Genomic DNA, 26,398 nt, shown 5'->3' on the forward strand with positions numbered 1-26,398 from the left:
TGGGGTGGAAAGTAAAAAAAAATGTACACTGTAGATAGATCTCTGCAGAAAGGGGAAGAGTTAAGACAGCTCTGTCTTACAACATGAGCAAAGTGGCGCCGAGCGCAACGCAATAGTCCATGGTAGTTTGAGACTGACGCATGTCATGGTACCATCCAACGCCCACGTCATTTGAATCGCAAATGTAAATGTTGGTCTTAAAATGAGATGTGGTCGGACGCATTGTTGGCGCATTGCCGTCTAAAAGAAATTACACGACGGACCAACAACAGTCTGGTTTTAGGCAAATGATTAACTAAGATACCATATACAAGCATTTTGAACCAGGCACCTTACTTTGCACTCAGATTATCCACCGTTAAACTCAACCCATCACCCATTGGTTTGTGAACTGCCATTTTAGAGCCTTGCGTCCGGTGTTTTGACAGTCGCCATCTCGTCTTTTTTGGAGCCAGAAGTGACCATATTTGGGGCTGGGGAGGAGCAAGAGGAAGATATAACTGAGGACACTATAACTGTCCGCCTATACCGAAAATCTGACTGCACCCTGGGCAGTTGAATCAAATTAAACACGTCCCAAAACATGCCTCTCTTGAAGCCCAATATCTGATCATTTATGGGATTATTTTCAGAAGGGCTACCAGAACACTGATCAGAAGGAGTGAATTTAGCAAATGACACCACAATGATTTGTGGAAAACATGAATTGACTTTGTATTTCATGAGAGAAGTTGATACTTTTTGAATGGGAGCCTATTGGAGCCAGAGGTTATTTGGAGCGAGCTTCTAGTGGCCATCAGTGGTATTGCAGTTTAAAGCACTTCCACGCTGGTTTCACTTTTCCGACCCAGAGAATACACCCATTTTTATATAAATATAAGCAAAAGTGGATTTGGACACGCCCTAAATGCACTTGCCCCATGTGATTTCCACCGTGCAACTTAGACTGTTAAAACAGAACCGAGGTGTTTTGAGACCAATCTCTTGTGGGTTCATTCTGGTCTGTCGGTGTCTTGATCTTAATTTTTTCATTTTTGGTCGGTAAATTAAATTTCCTTGAGGAGGTGGTATTTCTGCATTAAAATCCTGTCAGTATTAATATCCGTGGAGATTACAGATAGAGATTCTCAGCCTCATGCAAGTTGTGATTAAATTCACAAACTTTTAACCCACTGTGCTAATTTTGGAAGTGAAGACTAAGACTTTAATTTACATTTAATAAAATTAGAATATTTTAAGAGTGTGTCTCAGAACGGATGGTGAAAATTCAGAAGTACGGAGTCACCGAAGGACATAAACTTTTCTTTTTTAATGTATTATTTAAATGTACGTACTGACTCTGCATAACGTCATGTAAATGATGTAGTTTAAATGAAGTACTTGGAATGATGGGATACCATGTAAAGTACATCTGATCATCTCTATGAGAAATAAAACAGCCACAAATGATCCCACAGTGCATTTAACTAGCTGCATTACAGTCCAAAGCTAATTAACATGAAAGCCTCAGCGTCTCCACTATATTATATCAGTGTGTGCTGATGCCCGTCTTAAATAACGGCATGACGCAGGCACTACATCATACTCCGCTTTCTTGTCTCCACATGTAACATTGTTAGATGTGTGGAGAATGCTGAAAATCTGGTAAACCTTCTCCACAGTTTCTGGCAGAAGAGTAGATTTCAGGCGAGAGCTAAAAGTGTATCAATAGTCAATATAGATAATGTCGCTTTTGTTTTCTCATTTTAAGGAACGCAAGTTTCCCTGCTGCAGGTTTTTGTGTGCATGTGATAAGAGTTTTTTTTTAGTATTTTCACGACAGAAAAGTTTCAGGGACAGTGAAAAACACCTGAAAACCAATTATTCTCTCGCACATAACCCTGTTTTATTAGCTAAGATTTACATTTGTCAAGCAGCAGTTAACCAATTAATCTGCCAGCTCTTTTCTGAAAAAATGTGTGAAAACTGTCAGAAATGAATGAAAAATTATGTTGCTAAGAATCCATGGTGACATCAGATGTCTTTTTTAGTTGAGACTAAGAGTCCAAAACTGAAATATCCTCAGTTTACACTGTGTAATAAAATGAATAAAAGCACAATGAAACAGCTGTTTTTCAAGGGCAATTTTTGCATCAAAAATGACTAATGAGCTGATTATCAAAAATAACTGCACACGAGGGAACTGCACACTGCACACCAAAAAGTTCAGAGGCTGCTCAACGCACAAAAACGCTCGTAACTCAAGTGCTGATGTTGATCAAGCAACGTAACTTGGAATATTTACTCTCAAAGGTTGCAGTTTCACGCTGCTCCACGCACATCACTGAGCTGTACACCGTTCGCGCGCAACAGGAACAGTACCGGAACTTCCTGATTGCCCCCTGTATCATTTCTCTGGTCTCTTTAAGACAGACCTCTAAACCTTTGCACAGAAAATGTCATGTGTCGCTGCTGTCAACTGGGAGGTGATTTTTTTTTTTTTTTCTGCTTAGGAAAAGAGTCACGAATAATAATTGTGTTCAGTTTAAGACACATTTCCCAGCTGAACTTTTAAGTCAAACTGTGCTCGTACGCTGTATCACATACAGTGCCAATTTTTCGTGTCAGATGGCCACATGGGAGCTTTCCTTCTGACCAATCTAGTTATGTGCTGCAGTCTGTCCGCTGTATGTTTTAAACATAAAGGCAAAAGCAGATTCAGAGTGCAGCTCTGGCTCCATGACATTGTGTGCGTCTTCACTTTAGCTGTAATTACATTATAATTTGTGTCCTTTTCATTAGAGTGCAAAATAAAACATAGTGCAGTAACAGTCCCCTTCAGAATCTAAATGACTGAATTCACAACAGCTTTTGTAAAAAAAATTAAATGGCATTGGTCCCATTTTATGTATTATTCTGTCATTATTTCTTTAAGCATTTTTCCTATTTTACTCATTGATAATATATCATTCGGCAATAATATTATGCCTATATATTTAGGTTATACACTGTTGTGCATACACAAAACTGTGTATATTTCCATATTTACTGGAAAGAGATAGTTTGGTAGAAATCCTGCAGGAAATTGACATTTCCTTGAAAAAAAAGACCTTTATTTTCCATAAAGGAAACTAGTAAATCATTTTAATTGGAATTAACAATTGAAAACTGTTTGTAGTTTCCTTATTATTACTACAAAGTCCCTTCTGGGAAACTACCAATAAAAGTTATTATTTAATAATGGACCTGTAAAATTTGCATTACCATAAAATACTTTAAAAGGAAACACGTGATGCAATCAAATTTGACCATAATGAAGCACTATAAACACGAAGCACAGGATTTAAACCAGCCTCCTCTCGACAGTGTGATTCCCTGAGCATGACTTGTGAACAGGTCATGCTCCTGAATCGACTCTGTATGGCAACCTTCATGCTTCAGTTTCAGTAACGTCAAGCTTGAAATGAGCTATACGTAACCAAGCGCTGCCTGACAACAGAACTCTTCTAGTGATAAAAAAAAAAAAAAAAAAAAAAAAAAAAAAAAAAAAAAAAAAAAAAATTCCATAACAATAGTCCACTGAGACTGAAGCTTGTTTACCCAAACTAAAACATATTTATTTTGGCCGAGTGTTAGCGACAACCAGCTCCAGATTTGCCAGAAAACTGTCACAAATGTATGGTTAAGAATACAAATAATACTGATTTTAGATTTTCAACATGGCTGTAAATTTTACTTGTATTTCTTTTCTTTACACAGACACCTTCTGTGAATATTAAAATTGGCAAATGTTTTTTTTTTTTTTTTTTCCCAGAAGCCATGAGTGGACAAATTGTACAAATACATCAAAATTACAATTCCTAAATAAGATTCTCTATTTGTCTGAGGGACTGAAACAACAAAGAGCCACTGACTACTGACTGAGCCGCATGCAGCTCATCAATGAGACGTTAAAGGTCTTGAAGGATGTTACGTAAACTTCTCCGCCTACGTACCATAACTGACAAACATGTCCATCGCTCAGCGCTGGCATTGGAGTATGAAACCCGAGTCCTGTGCACTGTGTCCTTCCTTTTAGCTCTTTGGGGAAAGACTGAAAACAGAGCCCCAAAAAAAAAAGACCACCTGGATTATGAAATGTAACCGAAGCCCGGTGCACTTGAGAAAGAAAAGAAAACACGAGGATAATGCCATCTCTTATACGCTACAGACTGCGCTGCTACGATCCAAAGGGATTATAAACAACTCAAACAAGCAGTACTACTTCAAACAATAAAATACCTTATTAAACCCCAACATGAGAGGGCCTTTGGGGAAGAAGACTTTTGATGTGTACACAATCCCTCCAGTAGTGAATATATTTAGTCTCGCACCACAAAAAAAAAAAAAAGAAAAAAAAAAAAAAAGAGCAAGTCACTCTCCTGACTCCATTCTTCATTCTGAGGGAGATCAGGAGCCAAATTCAATAACAACCTTAGATCATAGCCCAATCCATCTCTGAATCATCCCATAGTCTTTGCATAGCCTCAGCCCCTCGGCATAATTTAACACTGTCAGACTATGAACTCATCTCCGCCATAGAAAATGAATGGGCTGGGTTCCAAGAACAGGATATCTTCACAGAAATCCCTCAAACTTCTCTAGAGCCACAGAATTTAACAGAATTTTGGCTGTGTGTGTGTGTTAAAATGATATCTACTTGCAAGAAAGGAAAAAGAAAGAACTGAAAAGGAATAAAATTTGATCCGAAAAGAGAGGAAATCATTATTCTTGCACCTTTTAATTTATATTGTTTGGAAGCTACAACCAATTATCCTTTTGTCCAAGAGTAAAGTTGAATACCGGTAGTATTGAAACGGACTTAACATTTTTATGTAAAGGTCCGTTTTGTTAGAAGAATCACGTTTATCGAGTCGGACGAAAACAAAAGGAATAGAAAGAAAAGGATGAAATGGATCACATAGGAGACACACTATTTAAGAGAAAATCAAACCACATGTTTAAATTCCACACACGGAAAATGTCCTTGGTTTAGTTCCTTGGTTCATTTGGTCTTAAATTTTTTTTTTTTTTTTTTTAAATAACTGAAAAAATAATAAAAAAGGCAAAAACAAATTACTACTGAACAGCATCTGCACCAGCCAAGATCCACTTATCCTTGTTGTCCCTGAAATTGAATGGACGCTTTGGGGTAAGAAAATAAAAAGAAAGAAAATTGATTCAGCCCCCAGCGTTTTTCCATACAGTTATTGTGGTTATGGTTTTATGAATTAGCCTTGGTTCCAAAAGTGTGATCCTAACTGCATCACATTTCCAAAATAAGTCATGGGGAGTCAGTAATGAGGGGGATAGTTTTGAGCACTGAGGCATCTGAGCTCTGAATCTTGCAATTACGCTTTTATAGCCACGCCTGCACCTCAGATGAGGAGAGCGAGAGTGTCAAAGTTCACTTCTTTTATTCTACTTTTTTTTTTTTTTTATCTCAGATCATTTGGTCATTAAACGGTTTTGAATGAAACACAAAAGAGTAATAAAGCTCAGTTTCCCTGACTGCACACTTTCATGATCAAATGCATTTTGGTTGTTATAAAGTATGCTAGTTCAATGGCTCGTGGCATAGCCATAATGTCCCTAATGATTTGGTCCTCCATTTTGATCGAGAGTGAAATATCTCAACAAATACAAGATGGACAGCAATAAGGTTTTGCACAGACATGCGGATTTCTGCTGACAAAGTTAATGAACTTTTGGCCTTTTCTCTAGTGTCAGCATTAAGTTTATTCGTGGTTTCCTGAGGATGGATCCTGATGACTTTGGTAATTCCCTGACAATGCATAGTGCACACCAAGCAGGTCAAAGTTGTTACTTATTGAGGAAAATACATTCTCAAAATGAATTGACATTCATTCCAGTTCATATATTCATGTTCCCAGAAGATTCATCTCAATAACTCTTGGGATTCCCTATTTTTTTCCTAGAAACCACAGTGTTGTCATATTGAGGTTTGGGTGAAATGTGCCAACATCGATTAGATGGATTGCCATGAAATTTGGTGCAGACATTTATGTTTTCCGCCGGATTATTTGTTTTCTCCTTCAGCGCCATCATCGAGTTAGAATTAGATTTTTGTCCAAATCTTTGATTAACGACCAAATACCTGCAAAATTAAAAGCATTTCCATCAGCCACTGCTGTAATTTGTGTTTGGTGCACATTAGCAAATGTAAACAAGCTAAAATGCTAAACTAAGAAGGAGAAACGGGGACATTACAAGTGCAAAACATCAAAATGTCAGCTATGTCGATGAGAGCAAGCAAGCATGCTGATGTCAGTATTTAACTCAAAGCACCACTGAGCTTAACAACAGCTTCACAGCCTCTCTTAGACACTTAGATCTCATTTGCACCTGAAAATAACACGCAATCTTTGTCTTTTGATATTTAGATAAATATAAACACATGTCATCCAAGGTTGGACAGGTCAAACAACACCCGGAGGTGGTGTGGTTTGCACTGTGATCGTACCTCAGCCAGGTGTCAATGCAATCAGTGTGTGACCACAGTCTCCACACAGTCAGGTTGAAAGGTCACGTAACTCCCCCTCTTCTTATGTTGCCTGGCAAAAGCTACACGAAGAAGCTGCAAGTCTTCCCTCACAAAAAATGATTTAAAAAGGAACGATAGCAGCTCAATGCTGCATCTAATTTTGCAGGCGAGCTCTGATCATAATGCAGACAGAGTCTAGATAAGGAGTAGGCTTATTCCTGCCGGGTGTAAATGCTAATATTTGTGGATTCAGATTGATAAAGTATGCACCGCATGTTAACAGCAGGTATGAACGGGTCCTTGGTCTTATTATTCAAGAGACAGACTTGAGAGGAGAGAGTACATGATTCACCAAAAGCACCAATCTGCCTAGATGATAAATAATAATAAAAAAAAACTTCTTTCCAGTACCACATGATTGATAGTGCAGCCCCATTATTAGGCAAGAATAAAAGCTCAAATTAAAAGCTGAAATTTGACTTCCTCTGACGCAATTAGTGAATACGTGCAATTAAATATGAAAAACTAAGGAATTGAATATAGTTATTCAACCACAAAACAGAGATAAAAAAATAAAAAATAAAAAATAAAAAAAAATCACAATTAATGCACTTCTCTCCATTGTAACCAAGTTCACATTTTCATCTCTATCTTTGTGCATTCAAAACAGGAAAGAAAAACCCCAACAAAGTACGCATTATCTTTGTGTTCTCCTGCCAAGCGCATTTTTTTTTTTACACAATGAACCGCTGACAGTATCTTGGACTGCAACCAACACGGTCTGCAAATGATAAAATACAACCCAAAGAGCAAAGGTACAGAGGCACCGCTGTGAATCACCAACATTAGCGCGATGACTGGCTCATACAATACCCTAATTGCCTCCTGCTACTATGCACAGATTCTTCTCCGCAGAGCGGTGAACCGCTGCACGTCGCATTGCTATTAAAGTCCCCAAACATTAGCGCAGCAAGAAAAAGTTGAGAAAAAAAGTACGGTTTGAACACATTATTAAGAAAAAAAAAAAAATCAAAGCGATGAAGCTTTTGAAGCTGCCACCACATTTGTGTTCACTACGCCCCGTGTGATATATACATGCATATGAATGAACGGCCATGATGTGGAAATAAGCCCTCCGCACAGCTTTCAAAGGGAGGTTGGTGTATGTTTGTCATGCTTTTTCAGACTGGATGCCAAGAAAGGAAGCCGTATAGTAGAGAGGCTATACTAAGAGCCTTTTCCAGTACATGTAGGTCATTTCTCCTCCCTGTGGAAATATAGCCCGTTTTAGGATTAGGGGCTATGATTCATTATGACTGAATTTAATTACAGCGAGAGGTGGCCAATGCATCCCCGGTTTTAGCATATTAGGGTCCCTTCATCCATTGGATGGTAAATGTCTGGAGGAGGGTGTGGGGGTAGGGTTGAATAAAAAAGTGTGTGTGTGTGTGTGTGTGTGTGTGTGTGTGTGTGTGTGTGTGTGTGTGGAGGTGATGAAGGAGGAGGTAGAAGGCTTCAAGTTACTTTAGCAGAGCTGCAATTTCAACACGTATTCGCGCGCACGCACACACACACACACACACACACACACACACACACATAAAAGCAGATTACTGGGAGTAATTAGGTTAAGGTGAGAAAGTCAGATAACTCGTTTATATATTTCCTTCAACCTTTTACCAAAAAAAAAGAAGAAGAAATGTCTGACGTGAGAAGAATTCCAACCGTTGATATCAATCACAATCTTAACGAACAGTTTGTTATGGTAATAGAATATGTCTGATGGACCTTGACAGCTCTGACAAATGACCTCAAGCACCCATCCATTTGCAGCAATTACCATCTGGACATTGATTTGGATATTTAAGTTTTTTTTTATTTATCTGTCCATCAACAAGTAGAGAAGACTTTACTGCCTTTTCCTGATCACGCACCTTTTGTGAACCCGGTTTCTCCCCTACGCCAACCACCGAAATAGAACAGATGTATGAAACAGCCTCCCACAGGGATTTTACACAACAGTATCGCACCAAAGTGCTTCACAAACAAGGACACATAAAAGAAAGCTGGAAAACAATAAATGACAAAATCACAGCCAACAAGTAAAATGCAACAGTTAACAGTTAAATGCAAAGATCAAAAATATTGGATAAAAGTAGCAGATAAATTAAGTAACAGATAAAATAGTTGTTTCAGGTTAAAGGTAAGTATGGAGAGAGGATTTAAAAGAGGGCAGGTAAGTTCTACAGGTAAGCTATTCCAAAGGTTTGGAGCCCGAAAAGCAAAAGTTGAGGGCCGCAATGAAGTTGACATTTTAGTGTTGGTGAAACGTACAATTGTATGGATTCCTGTCGTCATTCATGGTTCCTAGAGGATGAATCTGAATTACTTTGGTAATCCATTGACTGTTCAAGTAACATCATCAGCATGGTAAAGTTTTTACATATCCACTGACATGTAACTAAATCTTTAAAATGGACTGGCACTAATTTTGATCTATATATTCATTGTTCCCAGAGGATGAATCCTAAAGACTTCGGGAATTCCCTGACTTTTTATCTAGAAGCCATCAAGTTGTTGTTTTTAATTTCGGGGGAAATGTGTCAACAACTGCCTGGTGGATTGCCATGAAATTTGTGACAGATATTCATGTTCTCCTCAGGATGAACTGCTATCTCATTTAGCATTATCACCAGGTTAAAATATCAATTTGTCCAAAACATTCCAACACATTTCCACCAGTCTCTGTTGGAATTTGTGTGGAGTGCATATTGGCCCACGTAAACATACTATAAAGGTGAACAAAGATGGAGAATATGGAGAATATCAATACAAGAGGCGGCGATAACTTCAAAGTTAGATTTGTATCGAGCATTACATTACCTCTGGATGAATAAAGATAATTTTGGTCCACCATCAAATCAAAATGTTAATCTTAAAAACACTTGCAGAACAAATTACATTCCCATCAGCCGGCTGTGCTTTGTGTTTACTGCTTATTAGCAAATATTACCGAGCTAAATTATGATGGGCAGCTCAGTATTTAAATATAAATTCACACTTGGAGAGGCAGAAGGAGGACATATCAACTTGTAAGTATTCTAATTTTTCTTTGTAAACTGTCACCACAAACTAATTGCATCATGTGGTGACGCTTTGTGGGTGGTTGAAAGATTATAGTGAAAAATCTAATATTGATTAAGTATGCCAATGATCAGCCTGCAGAACGAAACAAACTACTTATGTAATAATATATAATAGATATGTATGTTTTTTTTAGGAAACCATAATTTCAGCCCTCACTTTCCAATGAGCTGAATTAATCCTCAATCTTTATGCAACCCTGGGGTACAAGTACACCTGGTTGCATTCCTTCAACGCTACTTTCCAACATGCAACAACTCCCATAAATCCAGATAAGGTTACACTTAACACGACAATGTAATTGGCTTTTTCCTTCAGAAATGCAGCTGTTTTAACCAGATTATTCTAACTCCCTTAACCCGAAAGAGGAAACCTGTTTTCTCGGTGCGATGGAGGTTTCTGAAATTAGGCTGCTTGTGAAAGTGGGGAACAATCAGATTAAAATGGAGCTTTGTTGTTTGTTGGAATCATATTCGATGGGGTTTTGATAGACTTCAAGCCTGCAGTCTCAAAAGCAACAGTGGGTGATACATAATGAATCAATCTCAAAACACACTTGACACAATGAGCAACTCTCTGAAGGTATCTGGAATAGAGGAGAAATAATAGAGGGGGGCACTTAGGATCTCTCTGATCGTACTTTAAGGAAATATTTCTATTACCTTACGTCTCTTTGTCTAGTGGCATATGAGGCCGTATGAAAACTAATTCCAGAGACACTGAGATTGAAACTGCTTTCATTTCATACAGATATTCATGTGAAATGCAATTAGTCAGTCCATGAAAAACGAGCGGTCTTCGACTACGCCTCATTAGATCTGGAGAACAGTCGAGTAGCCTCTGCTCTCAGCCGTCTGACCAACACATCTCTCCATGCCTCTCATATCATGTCTTTTTACGGCCTTCCAACCAGCTAAATATCTTCATAAATTTCAGAAAAGGTAAATGGTCCTCCCATCTATCTTTAAAAACTCCACCAAACTGTCTACGAGGAACAGGAGGCCAAAATCTGACCAGCTTCTTTGTATGTATTACGGAGAAGTCGGTTTGCCTGAGTGCAGCTGAGCCATGCCTACTTTATTCACAGAGGTGGAGAGGAATGCTTGATACCGCCGGTATACCAAATGCAATAGTCTCTAGGCCACCTGTTATCCACTTTGTAGAGGAAGAATGGAGAGATCTGAGAACTTAACTTTTGTGTGTATTCATAGTACGTCAAAACTCTCAGCGCACGCTTAGGACCTCTCCTGAATTATTCAAGATTGAACCTGTTGGGGATGTGGAAAATTCAATACATCAGCACTTCAGGAAACTTCGGCAAACCCCAGGTTCAGACAAATAAATAAAAAAAGAACATAAAAGAAGATATAGACAGAAAACAAAATAATATAGGCAACAACTTCAAACTATTTCATTACTCCCTCTACTCACCTTATCCCTTAACATTTGAGATACACTGGTACTGGCTCTAACGAGGAGTATGTATCTCTTACAGCACATTCAAAGGCATGAAGGATACATGTGTGAGCATCAAGAAACTACAAAAAGTTTGAGGAACATCGTTAAAGTGTAATACAATAGAGAATGAACAAAATCAAGCTCAAAACAATAACTTAAGTTTGAGAAAAAGGTCTGCGATCCACACGTCTTTCGCCTATTCTGACTCAGACTTGTCTATTTTTTTTTGTAGGAAACACAGTGCAATTAAAGTGTACTGTGTTTAAAATGTTGGGCTGTAGTTCTGTATCTGGAGAGCAACATCTTAATTTGACAGATCTACAAGGAGTTCATTCAAGGGACATCGAGTGCGAGAGCAGCCACGAAAAAAACACGGACAGTCTGCCACAACCTTCAGAGTCTCAGCGGGGATTCAAAGGAATGTTTCAACTAAACGTTATCTACCCAATCTCCACTGATGTCCCTCTCAAACGTAAGACACGGACGACATGAATCAATACTCGAAATGCGCGGGGAGGAGGCAGGCAGCAAAACAAGACAACAGTTTTCATTATTGATTGGTCAGGGCTTCACATCAGATATCATTTTAATTATCCTCGCACCCGACTTGTTGGCTAAAGTTTTGTCTGGCCTTAATGACACTTCAGGAATGAACCAGTATGAAATCGCAAATGGAGATCAAGTCGGACGGAAATCAGATCGCCGTGGCGATCGATTCCCGGTTCGACCGGTCTCGAACAAGCGCACTCATTCGGAATACACAAAAATACATTTTGATTGACATCACGTAGTTAACAGCAAAGCTTCCCCCCGACTTACACCTGACTGGAAGTTTTAATCGGCCACACCGGCTGAAAATCGACACCAGATGTTACTAACTTGCTTAGCTGCACTTAGACACCCCGTCTCACGTGAAATGTTTTGCACCGGTGTGACGCTGTTCTTAACTTTGCGTGATCGGACTCGTTGTGAGTTGAAAGTGAGTAAAAGTTAGATCAATGAATGAACTGAATCAGCTCGAACTCCAAAACGAGGCTGGTAGCCACAAATTTGGGAATTCTGAGAGGAGACTGGAAGGATTACGTAGAACTGATTAAGACATCACAGTGAAACTCAATTCAACGACTCCACCTCGAGCAAAAAAAAAGACTAGATGCTGCCTCGACTCAGAAAAACGTAGTTTCTTTTGTGCAAATTTACATGACAAGTCAAGAACTTAAAATTCAAATGTACCAAGAAGAGAATTTTATTTTTGACACTGTGACCGTGTACGACAGACAATTCGACCTGACCTGGAATCAGTCCTATTTTTTCATGGTAAAGGAATAGTTTGTTATTTTAATTAAATAACAAGTTTTGGGCAGTGTAGGTCTTGGCCAGGCAACTTCCTAAAGTTTCCCCTGGTTACCAAGCAACTGCTCAGAGCCAAGAAACAGCCTGGCACAAAAAAAAAAAAACCCTTTGTCTAATTGTCAATTATGCACTTTGGTTTTTTGCTCACCAATTAAATAAATGAACTACAACAAGAATCACACATTTTTAACCTCTTTTTTGACTATGTACTAATCCAATCACATCTCCAACCAACTTTTGTTCCGTTTGGTTTGGCATGGCTTATTGTTTAGGAATCATATCTGTAAAATACTTTAAGAAACTTATATATTTTCACTTACATTTCCAGATGAAGCGCAATATATTTTCAATATTAATAATATATGCATTTTTTTTTTTGAGTATTACTTACTGCTCATCACGTTTTTTTTTTTTTTTTTTTTTTTTTGCCTTAATATTGTTTTTAACTCCCGACAAAATATAATAATTCCTTGTATGATCATTTTGTCTTGGATCGCCACGCTGCTCTTTTCTCTCTCTGCTCTCCCCTCACATCGACCGTTTGAGGCAGATTGGCGAAACATTCTGAGCCTGGTTCTGTTAAAGGTTTTTCTTCCTGTCAAAGGGGAGTTTTTTTTCCCCTCCTGTTTGCTCTTGTGGGATCGATTGAATTGTTGGATTCCTTTGTATAATGTTGTAGAGTTCTGTCGTATCGACTTTGCAATGTGAAGTGCCATGAAATAACTTTTAACTGTTATGACTTGGCGCTATATAAATACAATTTAATTAAATGGTATAATTTAGCATCAGCTATCAGTTACATTAGGTGGAATAAATCAAACTAATGAATCTGAGCTGTCAGTAGTTTTTTTTAAATTTTTATTTTAACAACAGTAAAGCGACTTCAAAGTTTCTGTGTTTACAGGTCGAAGAAATTCTCTGCCGACACAGTTTATTGCCTGTTTTGGTCTTGAATCCGTCTCCATTTAAGCTGCACTGCCTTGACTTTGCCCTGACCTCCTTCTGGACGTGAACTTCACTGGACTTACTCTAAAAAAAAACAAAAAACAAACACATTGTTGACTCCAGCCCTGGCCCTACATGTGAGACGGAGTCCGAGTGTAAACAATGCTCCTCTCCTGTCCTCTCTCCTGCCCCGGCTGATAACTACCTTCTTGTCTAGTTTACGCCGCTGTTTTTTTTTTGTTTTTTTTTATCCTCTTTGATTCCCCGGCTCAGATAAAGGCTTCCCCACCGTCCCGCGGGCCCCCAGGATGCCTCACGAGCTCCCCGCTATGTGAGCTCTTGTCCCCGGGTAGTGTGTTGTATGATGTCCCCTCCCCACCCCTGTCAGCTTGAATCACCCTCCTCTGCTGGCTCAACACGCCGCTCTCACAACTCCCCAGCTGCACCGATGTGTTTGCGGCACCAGCGAGTGTGAGTGCGATGCTATTGAGATTGACCTTTGCAGTAGCGCCCTGTGCTCTATGATTCTAACCCATTTGACAGTGAGCGCTGCGTTGAATGCTAATGAAGCAGCCGGCGTAGTAACATGTCCTGTTCGCCCCGGTGTAATTATCTGTGAGAGGTTTGCCTTCTGCCCAGGATGCACATTGTTTGATTATGAAACTGAATCACTGTCATGTGCAACACCAGCTTCTCGCTGCAGGGGCGAGAAATCACTGGAGATGATGGCTGTTGCAATAAATATAACACGAGCTGGACGCACGGGGAAAAAAAGAAGAAAATTCAAGCGTGAATTTGGAGTCAGACGTGAAGGTTCGACGGCAAGATATTCTTCCATCGGGAGATGTTTTCCGGTTTCTTGCTCCTCATCGGGCGTCGTTTTATTTCGCGTTGGAAGGAGACCCTTCGCGAGAGAGAGAGAGAGAGAGAGGGAGAGGGAGAGAGAGCAACGGCTAATGCCGCCCCCGAATGCAGCTTGAATTATAAGGTGAAATAAAAGTCCGTCCATTACTCGGATGGTTAGTCAGGCTGCCAATTTTGAAGACGTCTCTATAAATAAGTGAGATTTCGGCATACGGGCTGCGTCTGTGCGCTCGTACCTCTCGTGATGTGGAGCGTAACTCTGCCTCAAAGGCAGGCGAACGTTTCTCCAGTCGCTTGAAAAATAAACAGATCGACAGTATGAAAAAAAACAAAAAAACAGCGCGGAGGACTGGCTTTTTTACTAAACATACAGAACAGAGGGGGGGAAATATTCTAAAAGTTTAAAAGCAAGGAGAGCCGATGCATAAACGAAACAAAGATCTTAAAAAAAAAAAAAAAAAAGCTGCGCGCCTCCCAACATCGCTTATTCAGCAGACGCTCCACGCCAGTACACCTCAGACACTTGGAAATACTTCGTCCCACGAACACGCTGCAGAAAACATTAATCACGTCATGCTAACCAGTAAGTGTTTGTTAAGTGGATGACTTGCTAGAGCGTTTTTCGCTTCTTTAAATACGGGCGTCACCAATTTGCGGGCGGGGGGGGGGGGGGGGGGGGGGTCGGGTTGGCGAGCAGTTTCGGAAGTTTTTTTTTTTTCTTTTTAATGTATGTTTCCACCGGCTTGATGCGACTTGCAACTGATTCCAGGCCAGTACGCTTTACCCGAGGCTGAGTGCCAAGGCATAATGAGACATTTGGTTGTGAAATTCAGAATCTGACAGAATGCATTAAAGCCAAGCGGACTGCAGATGCAGAGGGAGCAGCCGGGCCAAAATGATGACTTCCCATTTCCTACCGACTATATCATATTTCCCCTTCGCTTCCAGCCAAACAAATGACCAAATTGTGCAGCGCCTGCGCCATTGTTTGGACACAGATTCCTATTGTTTGTCATATTAGATACCCTGATACATTTGACAAAAGCAATTACCGCTCATGTCACTCTGGTCTTTTTTTTTTTTTTTTTTTTTGTGCCTATAACCTGCTGGAAATTTTAGAGCTGAGTATGAAAAACCAGATTCGTTTTTACAGAAGCTACATGGAGAATTCATTTCTAGTAAGGTCATTTTCTTGACATGTCAGGGATTTCCAATGTTGCTCACACTGAGCCACGAGGTCAGGGTGTTCCGCCCAGATTTATTTTTATTATTATTATTTTTTTTAACAACAGCAGCAGCAGCGTGCCCTTGTGATACCAAACAAACACACAGTGTGTGACAACTATGATCAAAAGGAACAAATAATGTGACAGCTTCTCGAGCTCCCGGGCAGCCGGCTCTGCCCGCAGGGAGTATATGTATCCGATTTTATTTATTAATTTTTTTTTTGGGGGGGGGGGGGTGATTTCTGAAAGGGTTAGATTGAGCTTGGCCACGAGGTCAGATGTAAAGATGTAGCCAGTCTGACTTTTTACATGCCTGCTGCTGTGTTGACTTCGCCCCCAGTCTGCCAGAACGACCACTACCAAGCATCGGAAAAAACAAACAAAAATACAAAAGGCGGTTCAATCCGTGTATGGGAACAAAAAAAAACAAAAAAAAAATAAAGAAAAAGGGGCTCGCAAATGAGTTTGTGTATATTGCGTGTGGATAAGCAGATCTCTACACATCTATGAATAAGTAATCAGTCTGTTCACGTCCTTTGGGATTTACTAACAAGAAAAGCAATCAGAGACAAGCATGTGTAAAAGAAAAGAGGCACTCGAAATTCCTGACTGCAAGAGCTGGCCTTGCTTTTTTAACTTTCAAAATGGCCAACAGAGGACAAGGACAAAACATCCGAATCACAGAACACAGCACAGATGTTCACGAGCAAAACAATTCTCCCCTCCGCGGTCGGGATATAACGGATATCTGGGGATGCACAGATCAGACGAGACACTATTTTACATTACGGCGGACACTTGGACCAGAAAATGACCTTTAGCTGAACCCCAGTAGTGTCACAAATATGCTCATTCTGATTTAAATGCCCCCCCCACACACACACACACACCCCAACATCCCCTCTGGCAAAAAACACAGCGGAGAACAATAGGACAGTCAAATGTATCCTAATTCCAGCTGGAGACACTAATCCGGTTCAGAGACAGCAAGGAAATGGGCTTGTGAGAGCAGACCCAGCAAATACATGCAGATGAGAATGATTATCCCGCAGACGAGCGGAAAGATGAAAACTAATTTAATAATAAGACCAGAAAATTCTCCAAGATAACAGGGATCTGGAGACCAATCCAAGACCCATCTGGCTCGCACTGCACAGGCGAGAGCTGTTTCCCCCCCTCAGCAGGAGCTGTCCATTCACACCATGGTGCTGAAAGCTGGCGAGCCACGTGGGTGCACACTGCAAACCAACAGTTTACCAAAAGACAGCTCTGACATTAGTATTTGATTTAAAAAAATGATTGTAGATCTTAATTACATTTATACTAGACAGTTACTTCAGTTTTGAGGGGCTGGTTTCTGTATTCTACTTGAGTAATGCTCAATATTTCTACACTGCGACATTTCAGCTGTAACAATTATACTGTTGACTTTTTAGGTCAATTAATCAACAGCTATAGATACTCGTTACTTCTATCCCATTGGAATAAAACTAGCAATAAGTATATTTTGAGATACTTGAGTATTGCTTTATGTATTTACACTACTACATTTCAGTGGTAACAATATGCTTTTTACTTTTGATATTATTCATTTGGCAGCTATAGTTAGAAGTTACTTTGATCCCATCGAACTGTAAGTAACTATAAGTATATTTTGAAGTACTTGTACCTCTATTGTACTTGAGTATTGCTTTATATATTTACAGTACTACACTCAGTGGAAATATGGTACTTTTTATCTTTCATGTTCTTCAGCTGTGGTTCTTAGTCACCTTCATCCCTTATGACTATAACAAACTATAGGTACTTTTTGAGGTACTTGTACCTGTATTTTACTTGAGTATTGCTTTGTATGTTAACACTACATTTTAGTGGAGATGTTGTACTTTTTACTTCTCGTTTTATTAATTTGACAGCTACAGTTATTAGTTACTTTCACCCCATATGACTATACGAACTAACGAGCTGACGAACTAACTAAAATACTTTTTGAGGTACTTGTACCTGTATCTGCTTTATATATTTACACTACCACATTTCAGAGGATATATTCTACTTTTTGTGTTGTTTTATTTGACAACTTTAGCTACAAGTACAACTTGGTCTGTAACTAAGTATATTTTGAGGTACTTGTATTTCACTTGACTGTTTCAATTCTATTCTCCCTCGTGCTTCTTGCCTACTACGGTTCAGGGACATATTCTACTTTTTACTTCTTAGGCTGCATGTATTTCACAGCATGCATGCTGAACAGCATATAAAATGTACTCTATTGAGTTGGAAAAGGGGTCTCATCCTTATTCGATACTTTGGCATCTCTATATTTCAACATCCCCTTCAACAAGTAGTACACACACACAACAACATGTGATAGTGTAGGAAAGAAATCCAACGCCATTTCAAAGATTGTGGCTTATAATGACATTCAAGTTTATCTTTAAAGCTCGCGTACATTTAAACTGTTTATTAAATGTGTATGTGAATCATTATAACAGCGTCCGTAACTGCTGTATAGAAAACACTGTACAGTGTCTTGTGGGCGTGAGCTCAAACATTAACACATGAACAAATCCTTATAGCATGTTATCAAATATTTATCAGCCAGTTACACACCCGTTAAGTAGGCTGAATGTTCTTGTATCTGCTAGCAACTACATGTCAGTGTGGTATAAAGCACGTCCTGCTTTGTTACATACAACATGTAAATGCTTCAAAATGTACCTTTGCACATTTTCTTGGTACATTTTACTATTAAGATATAAATTTGGAACATTTCCTTGTAATGGAGCTTTTTTTTTTTTTTTTTACACTGTATTCTATCTATATTTCTTCCACTGTTGGTCTCCAGTTGAGGAAATGTGATCGCTAATAGAACAGCAGCGTTGTTAAGTCTCATAAAAGCATAATTAGTCACTTTGCAGTCCACCCTCATGTTAACTCTACCATTTGTGCCTTGCTTTTAAAAGTCACATGGAGGGTTTCTCACTTATTTACCTGCCAAAACAGGCATCACTTTGATCCATCAGCTTGCACCTTGGCAGAGCTCCTACTGTACAAAGGCACATTTCAGGAATACATATACCGTTTTGGTTTTTTTTCCTTCTGAGGAGTGATTACAATGCAAATTACACCGATCTCCAAAACACAACTGCAAGCACATACTTCAACCTGGCTGCACTCAAGTGCAGAATAGTTCTGTCTGTTCGTTTGTTCAACATTTTATGTAGGACATTGAGAATATGCGGAGCTGCGTGAATCTCGACTGTGTCCCAGATTATGTGCAGGTCATTAATGTAAGCGGTTATTGATATGTGTATTATCGTACAGGTGCACGAAAACCTGCAAAAAAAAATAAAATAGGCCACGTGCAGATGTGAGAATCTGTAATTCTTTTTTAACCAGAGAAACGTTCACGAATTCAAAATTTCTTGCTTCTCCTGCATGCACACAAGAACACAGTCAGTCACTTACCTTGCCAACGTAGAGTGGTTCATTCCCTGTGTACTCCTCCAATACGAAGAACTGGTTCCATACCCAGCTGCGCTTGTGCCTGCGCGGGACGTCCCAGGGGTCTGGATCAGAGTGTGGGGATTTCTCCAGATCCCCAGAGCTGGGATTCAGCCCCCAGCAGCCCCTCTCCCGCAGGGGAAGCAGGAGGGCCAAGAGAGCCAGGGCTCTGCATATGCCTGAGAAACACCACCCCATCATTTGGGTGCCCTCCAAAGAAAAAAAAAAAACAGAAAAAAAAAAAGAAAAAGCACTGAGGCCAAAAGAGAAGCAAAAAATAAAATTTTTAAAAAAAAGGCAGAAAAGCTGAAATGTCAAAACCCTCGGGGGGCGGAGGAGGTTTATCCACACAGTTCTGACCCGGTGTTTCACCAGAAAGCAGAAGCAGCCAGACCCTGGAAAGAGCGGGCAGGTTGAAAAAGAGTCAAGCTCTGCATTTTGCTGTGTTGCTCTTCTTTTTTTCCTGATTGGAGACTAAAAGTGGGGTAATTCCCTCCACTTTGGAGCCAGAGAGCTGACATTAAAGCCGGCTAACAGGGTCACCGGCGACTGGGGAGGCTTCAGCACAGGGCCTTTATAATTGGCACCTATCAGAACAGAGAGAGAGAGAGAGAGAGAGAGAGAGACAGAGAGGAGAGGAGAGGGGGAGAAAAAAGAAAAAAGAAAAGACAGACACAAAGACATAGAAGGGGAGAAGAGAGAAAGGACCGTCAGCAAAATTGCCTGCGTGACCGCAGTCACTTTAGACAGCAAGTAATGTGCCTGCTGATGCAATGATAATGACATTTTTTTTTTTTTCACCAATCATGACGAAATTGGTCAAAAAGGAAAAGACAGTAAATACGGTGACTTACGATCAACATGACGCCCTTCACACGCACACACACGCACACACACACACACACACACACACACACTCACCTCCACGCGTGCCGAAGAGAAAATTGGGCGAGGTCAAAGTATTAATAAGGGTAAGATGGAGGGGGAAAATGACCCCTGCTTTTCAATGCACGCAGGCGATGAGATTTCACACCGCCTGGAACAACAGTGGCTGCGCGGAATAACAATCAAACGCTCTTTTGAGCCTCTCAATTATCTGGGCTTTCACCTCGCCAAGGTCGTCGTTTCGTCACTTTATTTTAGTTTTGTTTCTTCTTCGCGCGAAGATCGCGACGTAACGCCGGTCGGCGGGCCGAGCAAGCGAGTGTGGCGAGCTCACGTCGCCGGGGATAAAGGAAAAAACATAAACGGGGGGGGCTGGGAGGGGGGGACACCTTCTGACCTCTGCACTCCCCACATGCGAGGTGGGGGAGGGGGCGGTGGTGGTGGTGTGTGTGTGTGTGTGTGTGTCGTCGTCGCTGCCGTGACAGATATCCCCCAAGATGCCACAACATGAAGACTTGTTCAAGAAAAAGGAAAAAAAAAAAAAAAAAAGCACGAGCTCCTGACAGATAATGTTCCTCGTGTCACAACACGTCCCGGCGGTCCCGAGCAGCTGAGCAATTACACCAACTTCACAATATTGCCGCTATTATCCCGCTAATTTGACTCGTGACGACGACTTTCAGCCGATCCCCCCCCTCCCCGGTAAATATTTTGGAAAGGAGGCGCGTCGGAGCGAGGTGCGTCGGATCGAGGCTCGCCGGCGATCCCGGGGACGATACCGACTCGGGGGGAAAAAAAACGGCGTTTAATGTCGAGGAAGGCAGACGTTTTTTTTTTTTTTTTTTTTTTAAAAGTGAGTGTTTGACCACACGTATATATTTATTCCCTCGCTGACCTCTCTTTCGCTCTCCTCTACGCAGAGTATTGGCAGGGCCCTGGACGAGGAAGGTAATTGCTTTGGCATACAGTGACCTCTTTCTTCCCACACACACACACACACACACACACACACACGCACACGCACACAAACACACATTCTCCACTTTCTCATTTTTACTTCCTCTCTGCTCCCCTCTAGCAAAATAAAAACAGCGCACAGCACACATCCTGTGGAAGTGATTTGCTGCACTTCGCCACAGCAAAGTCATTAGCCAGCGCTAATAATTAATACCGAAATGAATCACAGCGGCGTGATTGTCACCTCTGCAGACACCGGGACGTCTGCCGGAGGTGTCGTCGAAACACGTGACGGGTTTTATTTCAAAACTCGCCTCTTTATTGCAACTTTTTATGAGTTTTTTTTTTTTTTTTTTCCTTTTATTTTTTTTTCCTTTTCTGGTCAAGGTGCAAAAAAAAAAAAAAGCACACAAACCACTTCAGGGCAGAACTTTAGCCTGCCCACCAAAAAAAAAAAAAAAAAAAAAAAAAGCCATAAATCTGCGATAACACCCCGATCCGCTTGTGCTTTTAATATAAGATGGTAAAAAAAAACGCACACACACACACACACAGGAACATTAACACACTGATTCAAAGTCGCTGCCTTCTACGTGACAATTTAATGGTCGAGGTGGAAAGTGGAGCAGATCTGGCTGCAGGGCAGCCGGAGCTGTGAAGGCAGGTTGCAGCGGTTGCATTGTGGGAGAGGAGATGGTCGCGGGGTCAGTCCGAGCCGAGCGGACCGACTCACCGCTTCTCATTTCACTAAACCCTCCGACACTGGAGGAGATGGGAGTCAGATACGGACTGCAGATAACACTAATGTAGTTGCGCGTGCAACAGTGGGCTCAGCACGGCAGATATTGGCTTTTTATTTAATGAGTTTCTGCTGATTTACTGTCTAGTTGATTTTTAAAAGTATCGGGCGATTCATGCGGCGGAGAAATAATTTTTTTTTTTTTTTTTTTTTTCCAATACAGTTAAGTTGTTTATCATTCGGAAGATTAAAGTGCATAACAACGAATCGGGCTGGAAAATGAACCGGGTCGAAGGGAGGGGATGGGGGGCGGGGGAGAGACGGGGGACGGATGGTGACAGGAGGACGATTTCGTGAGACTGCTTTCCTCGTGACGGCTTCCGTTTCTTCTTCCTGTTTGGTTGTCGGGCGATTGTCAGGAAGCGCGACGAAACGAAGAGCGGAGCGTCGGGTCTGAGAAGAAAAACTCAAAAAATGAAGGGACAACCAAACATTTTTTTGTTTTTTGTTTTAAATCACCACCTCCCCCCCAAAAAAAAAAAAAAACAATACGTGAAAGCATCATATTTACTACGATGGATTATGTCAGTCGCTGCAAGTCGTTTCTTGCGCTGCACAGGAGGGAATGGAGCTAAAAAAAAAAAAAGGGGCCCCAATGTCCCGGGAGTAGAGAGTCTTGACTGTGGAGCTAAAAAAAGCCGGGGGGAAAAGATCGGGACGGCCTCGAGGATTGGCACGCGTTTTTAAAAAAAAAATCAAAATCAAAATAAATAAACAACACAACAGGTATTTTTACTTTAACTGCCAGATATCAAACGGCCTGTTTGTGTCGTTGAAAGGCAGCTTGTTCTGCCTCGTGTTGGGTGGGTCGTCCTGCCCGGGAGCCAAATCCTCTAAACGCTTCAGTTGGGTTTTTTTTTTTTCAACCCTGCGGACGAAAGGAAAACCCCCTCATCATTTAAAATGATTCCGATATCGTGACAAAATATCACCGTTTGGCTCCGTGAATTTCCCAAATCCCCCCCCCCCCCAAAAAAAAAAGTCCACGTCGGACCGCCTGCGGAGAGGCGGGCTCGTCGACGGGGCCCGGCGTTCAAAGCGATGACGACCAAATTAAGTGTGAATGCGAGATAAAAGCCTCCCGGTCGTCGTGTCCCCCCCCCCCTCCCTCCCCCCGCCCAGCTCTGTTTCTCGTACACACAGTCTTCTAATCCCATTTGCCAGTCTCACAACAGGATTACCAGTGCTACGGCGCCCGTTAACCAATCACACGCTTCCTCTGATCCATGTTCTCCTCCATCATTGGCGAACGTGCAGCGTCCTCACTCGTTGGGCCACGACACACACCGACACGCACGACACACAACGACACGCACGACACACACAACGACACACACAACGACACAACGACACGCACGACACACACAACGACACACAACGACACGCACAACGACACACAACGACACACACAACGACACACACGACACACACAACGACACACGACACACACAACAATACACAACGACACACAACGACACACAACGACACACACAACGACACACACCACGACACACACCACGACACCAAGTCACAGCCAACTTAAAGTCAATTACGATTCCGGGGGACACTTCATCGAGACAGATCGTTGTGTCGTCCAAACATGGAGCGTTATTCTCCTCAGCTGAGGAAGCCGACTACGTGTTTCGGGCTTTTGGGACATTCGACAAACGGAGCGTCTATCGTAGAAAAAGGCACAAAAAAACCCAAACAAAATCAGAGCAGCTTTCATATAAATATGTGATTTTCCAGAGGACCTTTCCCTCTTGTTTTGCCTCTTGACCGAGGAAATCGTCGGTGACAACATGCGGTGGTGGACCCGGTGGGTCTTCAGTGTCTCCTTCAAGGACACTTACAGCACACACACACACACACACACACACACACACACACACACACACACACACAAACAGACCACACACACTTGCTGACGCAGGAGCTTGAACCCGAAACCCCTCCGGCTGAACGACGGTCTCCCCTTCTCGCTGATTTCTAATATCTCACCTCGAGTTCATTCGAATTCCTCCGGCGTCCTTCGCTAGTAGCTCTGAGGCTGACTGACACTTTGTCCAAATCGTGTGCCGCGCCGAAAAAAAAACCCAAAAAACCCCAGATGTTTACACGTAGACGGATGTCATGCTCGTGTTGTTGTTTTTGTTGTTGTTTTTTTTACGTTAAATCACTTTAGAAAATGATGCCAGACTCGCAGGAGGGAGCGCAGCTTGTTTACCCAACGGCACGTCGATTAACGACAAAATTTAACAGGCAGATTTCAAAAAGTTGCTGTCATTCATTTCCTCTGTTTTAATGAAAGGAGGTTGTTTTTTTGTCCCCCCCCCCCCCCCCAAGAAATTCTGGAGTACATTTTCGGGGAAAAAAAAAAAAAAAAGTTCCCCAGCCGAGACCCCTCATGAGTTCCACATTCACAGAACGTATATATCTTTCTTTCATTGCAGCTACATGACAATATATCAAGATGTTTTACGACAGCCGCTGCTGATAGGCTGCACAAAATACTCCATCACACCGTGTGCTCCAGTCACTCCGGTGGGCTGCGTGGCTCAGAGGACAAAAACACAAGCAGCACGAGTACATCTCAGATCGCAGATGCTTAAGTATTTTGCAGAAAAATATTGTACCTCTATAAGTCGTTTTTTTTTTTTATTGTGTCTTCATCTATAATGTATTTTTTTTTTTTTTTCCTTAAACCAGTGGAACATTCTGGCCATTTTCTGGGATGTTCCACTTATTCTCACTGCAGTTATTAGTTTCATGAATTTCCTTGAAACATGTGAAAGGATCTCAGCCTGGAAAGGGGCAGATCTTTTCATTTTAGAAAAGTCTTAATTTCTGATTTGATTGAATATAAGGTCATTTTTATGCTGCGGGCTTTTTTTTTTATTATATATATTTATTTATTTTTTCATTTCAAGGAGGGAAAAATGAGATTTCGCAGCTCAGTTCTGTAACTGAGTGACTCTTAGACACGGACTCTTTGCAGTGTAAACCAGCAGGTAGCCCTCTGATCGGCCCTGCGTGTATATATACATATGTATATGTAGATATATATATATATATATATATATATCTACATATAGATATAGATATACTCATGTGACCTGGCTGCATTGACCCTCTTGTTCACAATCAATCAATGCGCATTAGTTGTCAACACCTGCGCGATGCAGGAAAAGTTCGCAGGACGGCACCTGTTCCCGAATCGATCCGAGACGGGTTGCCTCGGGCCCCCCCCCCCCCCATCCCTCCCCTACCCCCTCCCAATAATGATCATAAAACCAGCTCGCGTCATTAACACAGGTCGATTAAACATCTTCGCAAGTTCGGCGGGTTTTTAGAGAAATAAAGCAGGAAGAGGAGGGAAGGGTGGAGAGCAAAAATCAGCACATGATGGGGAAAACGGGCAGCACGAAAAACGCCGACAGTAAACATCTCTGTGAGCGACCGCCGCAGGAAACCCGTGTCCGCGGAATACTAATTACAGAATAAGCGACGGGACAAAAAAATAAATAAATAAAAATGCACAGCATACCTAAGTAGACCATAAATCACCGCAGACGCAGTGTGGGGATGCAAAAAAAAAAAAAAAAAAAAAAAAAAAAAAAAAAACTGGAAACATGATTGCAACTGTGCTCGCTGCGCTTTGAGATCTATTAAGATTTACTCACCCAAAGAAGACGCAATAACTTCACCGCCGCGCAGATGGTGTCTCGGTGGCAAAAGTTGAGCCCCCTTTCTTTTTCTTTTTTTTTTTTTTTTCCTCTCCGGAGAGAAAACGGCTTAGGTTAAAAGAAGGAGTTTAAAAGTTTTCATGATGAAATTAGTCCCGGTGGCAGAGCAAGGGGCTGCTGGAGAGCGGCGACTGGATCGCGCGTAAATGCTCACCCTTGGCAGGGATGTGGCAAGTCTGATTCCCCCTTCTCTCTCTCTCTCTCTCTGTGTCTCTGGGTCTCTCTCTCCCTCTTGCTCCCTCTCTCTCCTGCGCAGTGCTGCCTCAGTGCAGGGAACCCCAGCTGCAGGGTTGTTGGGTTTTTTTTGGGAGGGGGGGAAGGATATGTATCTATAGCTCTCTTACATATAGGCAACACGGGGACGCGCATGCAGCGGGGAGTCGATCCGACTGGTTCGTCGAGACAGGAAACGCTGTCATCCGAGCCAAAAAAAATAAAATAAATAAATAAATAAATAAAAATCCTCGCTGACTGGAGTGGAGGGAGCCTATCGAAAGAGTTTGACCAAAAATAAGTTGGCGAGGAGGGAGCCAGAGACACACGCAGCGCTTCTGGCAGAGGGAATGAAGAGCCCGAATTTCAAACCTGCCAAGAATTTGGCAGCAGATGGCATGTATGCTGTTAAATGATTGCCTTGGTGGTGAAAAAAGGAAATCAATACAAAATTCTTGACACCATCAACCAATGAGGAGGAATTTAGCCCCTCCCCATCCTCCACCTCAACGAGACAATTAATTGGAAAAACCTGCAAGTCAAAAGAGCATTTAGTCTCATTCATAGTATGTTGGATTGAATATCTTTCCTTCATTTTTGTTCTTTTATTTCCAGCTTGATTCCCCCCACTTCATGAAATAGGCGATAATATTGAAATACCCTTTTTTTTTTTTTTTCTTTTCTTTTGTTTTCTTTTTCTAAAGTAAAGTTTCACATTTGTGCAGCCAGTGTTTTGTTTTTTGTCCAATTAAGTGCAAACTGAGCTCCTGTGGTGACA

General features: G+C 41.4%; 1 protein-coding gene across 1 annotated transcript in view; it reads right to left on the minus strand.

Moving 5' to 3' along the window:
* LOC138204422 (cadherin-7-like) overlaps positions 1-25,876 on the minus strand; it is a 109,722-nt gene extending 83,846 nt beyond the window's left edge. The window contains exons 1-2 of the mRNA XM_069159678.1: positions 25,345-25,876; positions 18,985-19,607 (exon numbers count right to left, since the gene is read on the minus strand). Coding sequence (XP_069015779.1) covers positions 18,985-19,221 — 237 coding nt within the window. The 5' untranslated portion in view covers positions 19,222-19,607; positions 25,345-25,876. The remainder of the gene's footprint in view (positions 1-18,984; positions 19,608-25,344) is intronic.
* Between the last annotated feature and the right edge of the window lie 522 nt (positions 25,877-26,398).

The sequence above is a fragment of the Embiotoca jacksoni genome, unplaced genomic scaffold, assembly GCF_022577435.1.
Source record: "Embiotoca jacksoni isolate LCO1_2020_lvr unplaced genomic scaffold, fEmbJac1.0.p SCAF_25, whole genome shotgun sequence".
NCBI classification, from domain to species: Eukaryota; Metazoa; Chordata; class Actinopteri; family Embiotocidae; genus Embiotoca; species Embiotoca jacksoni.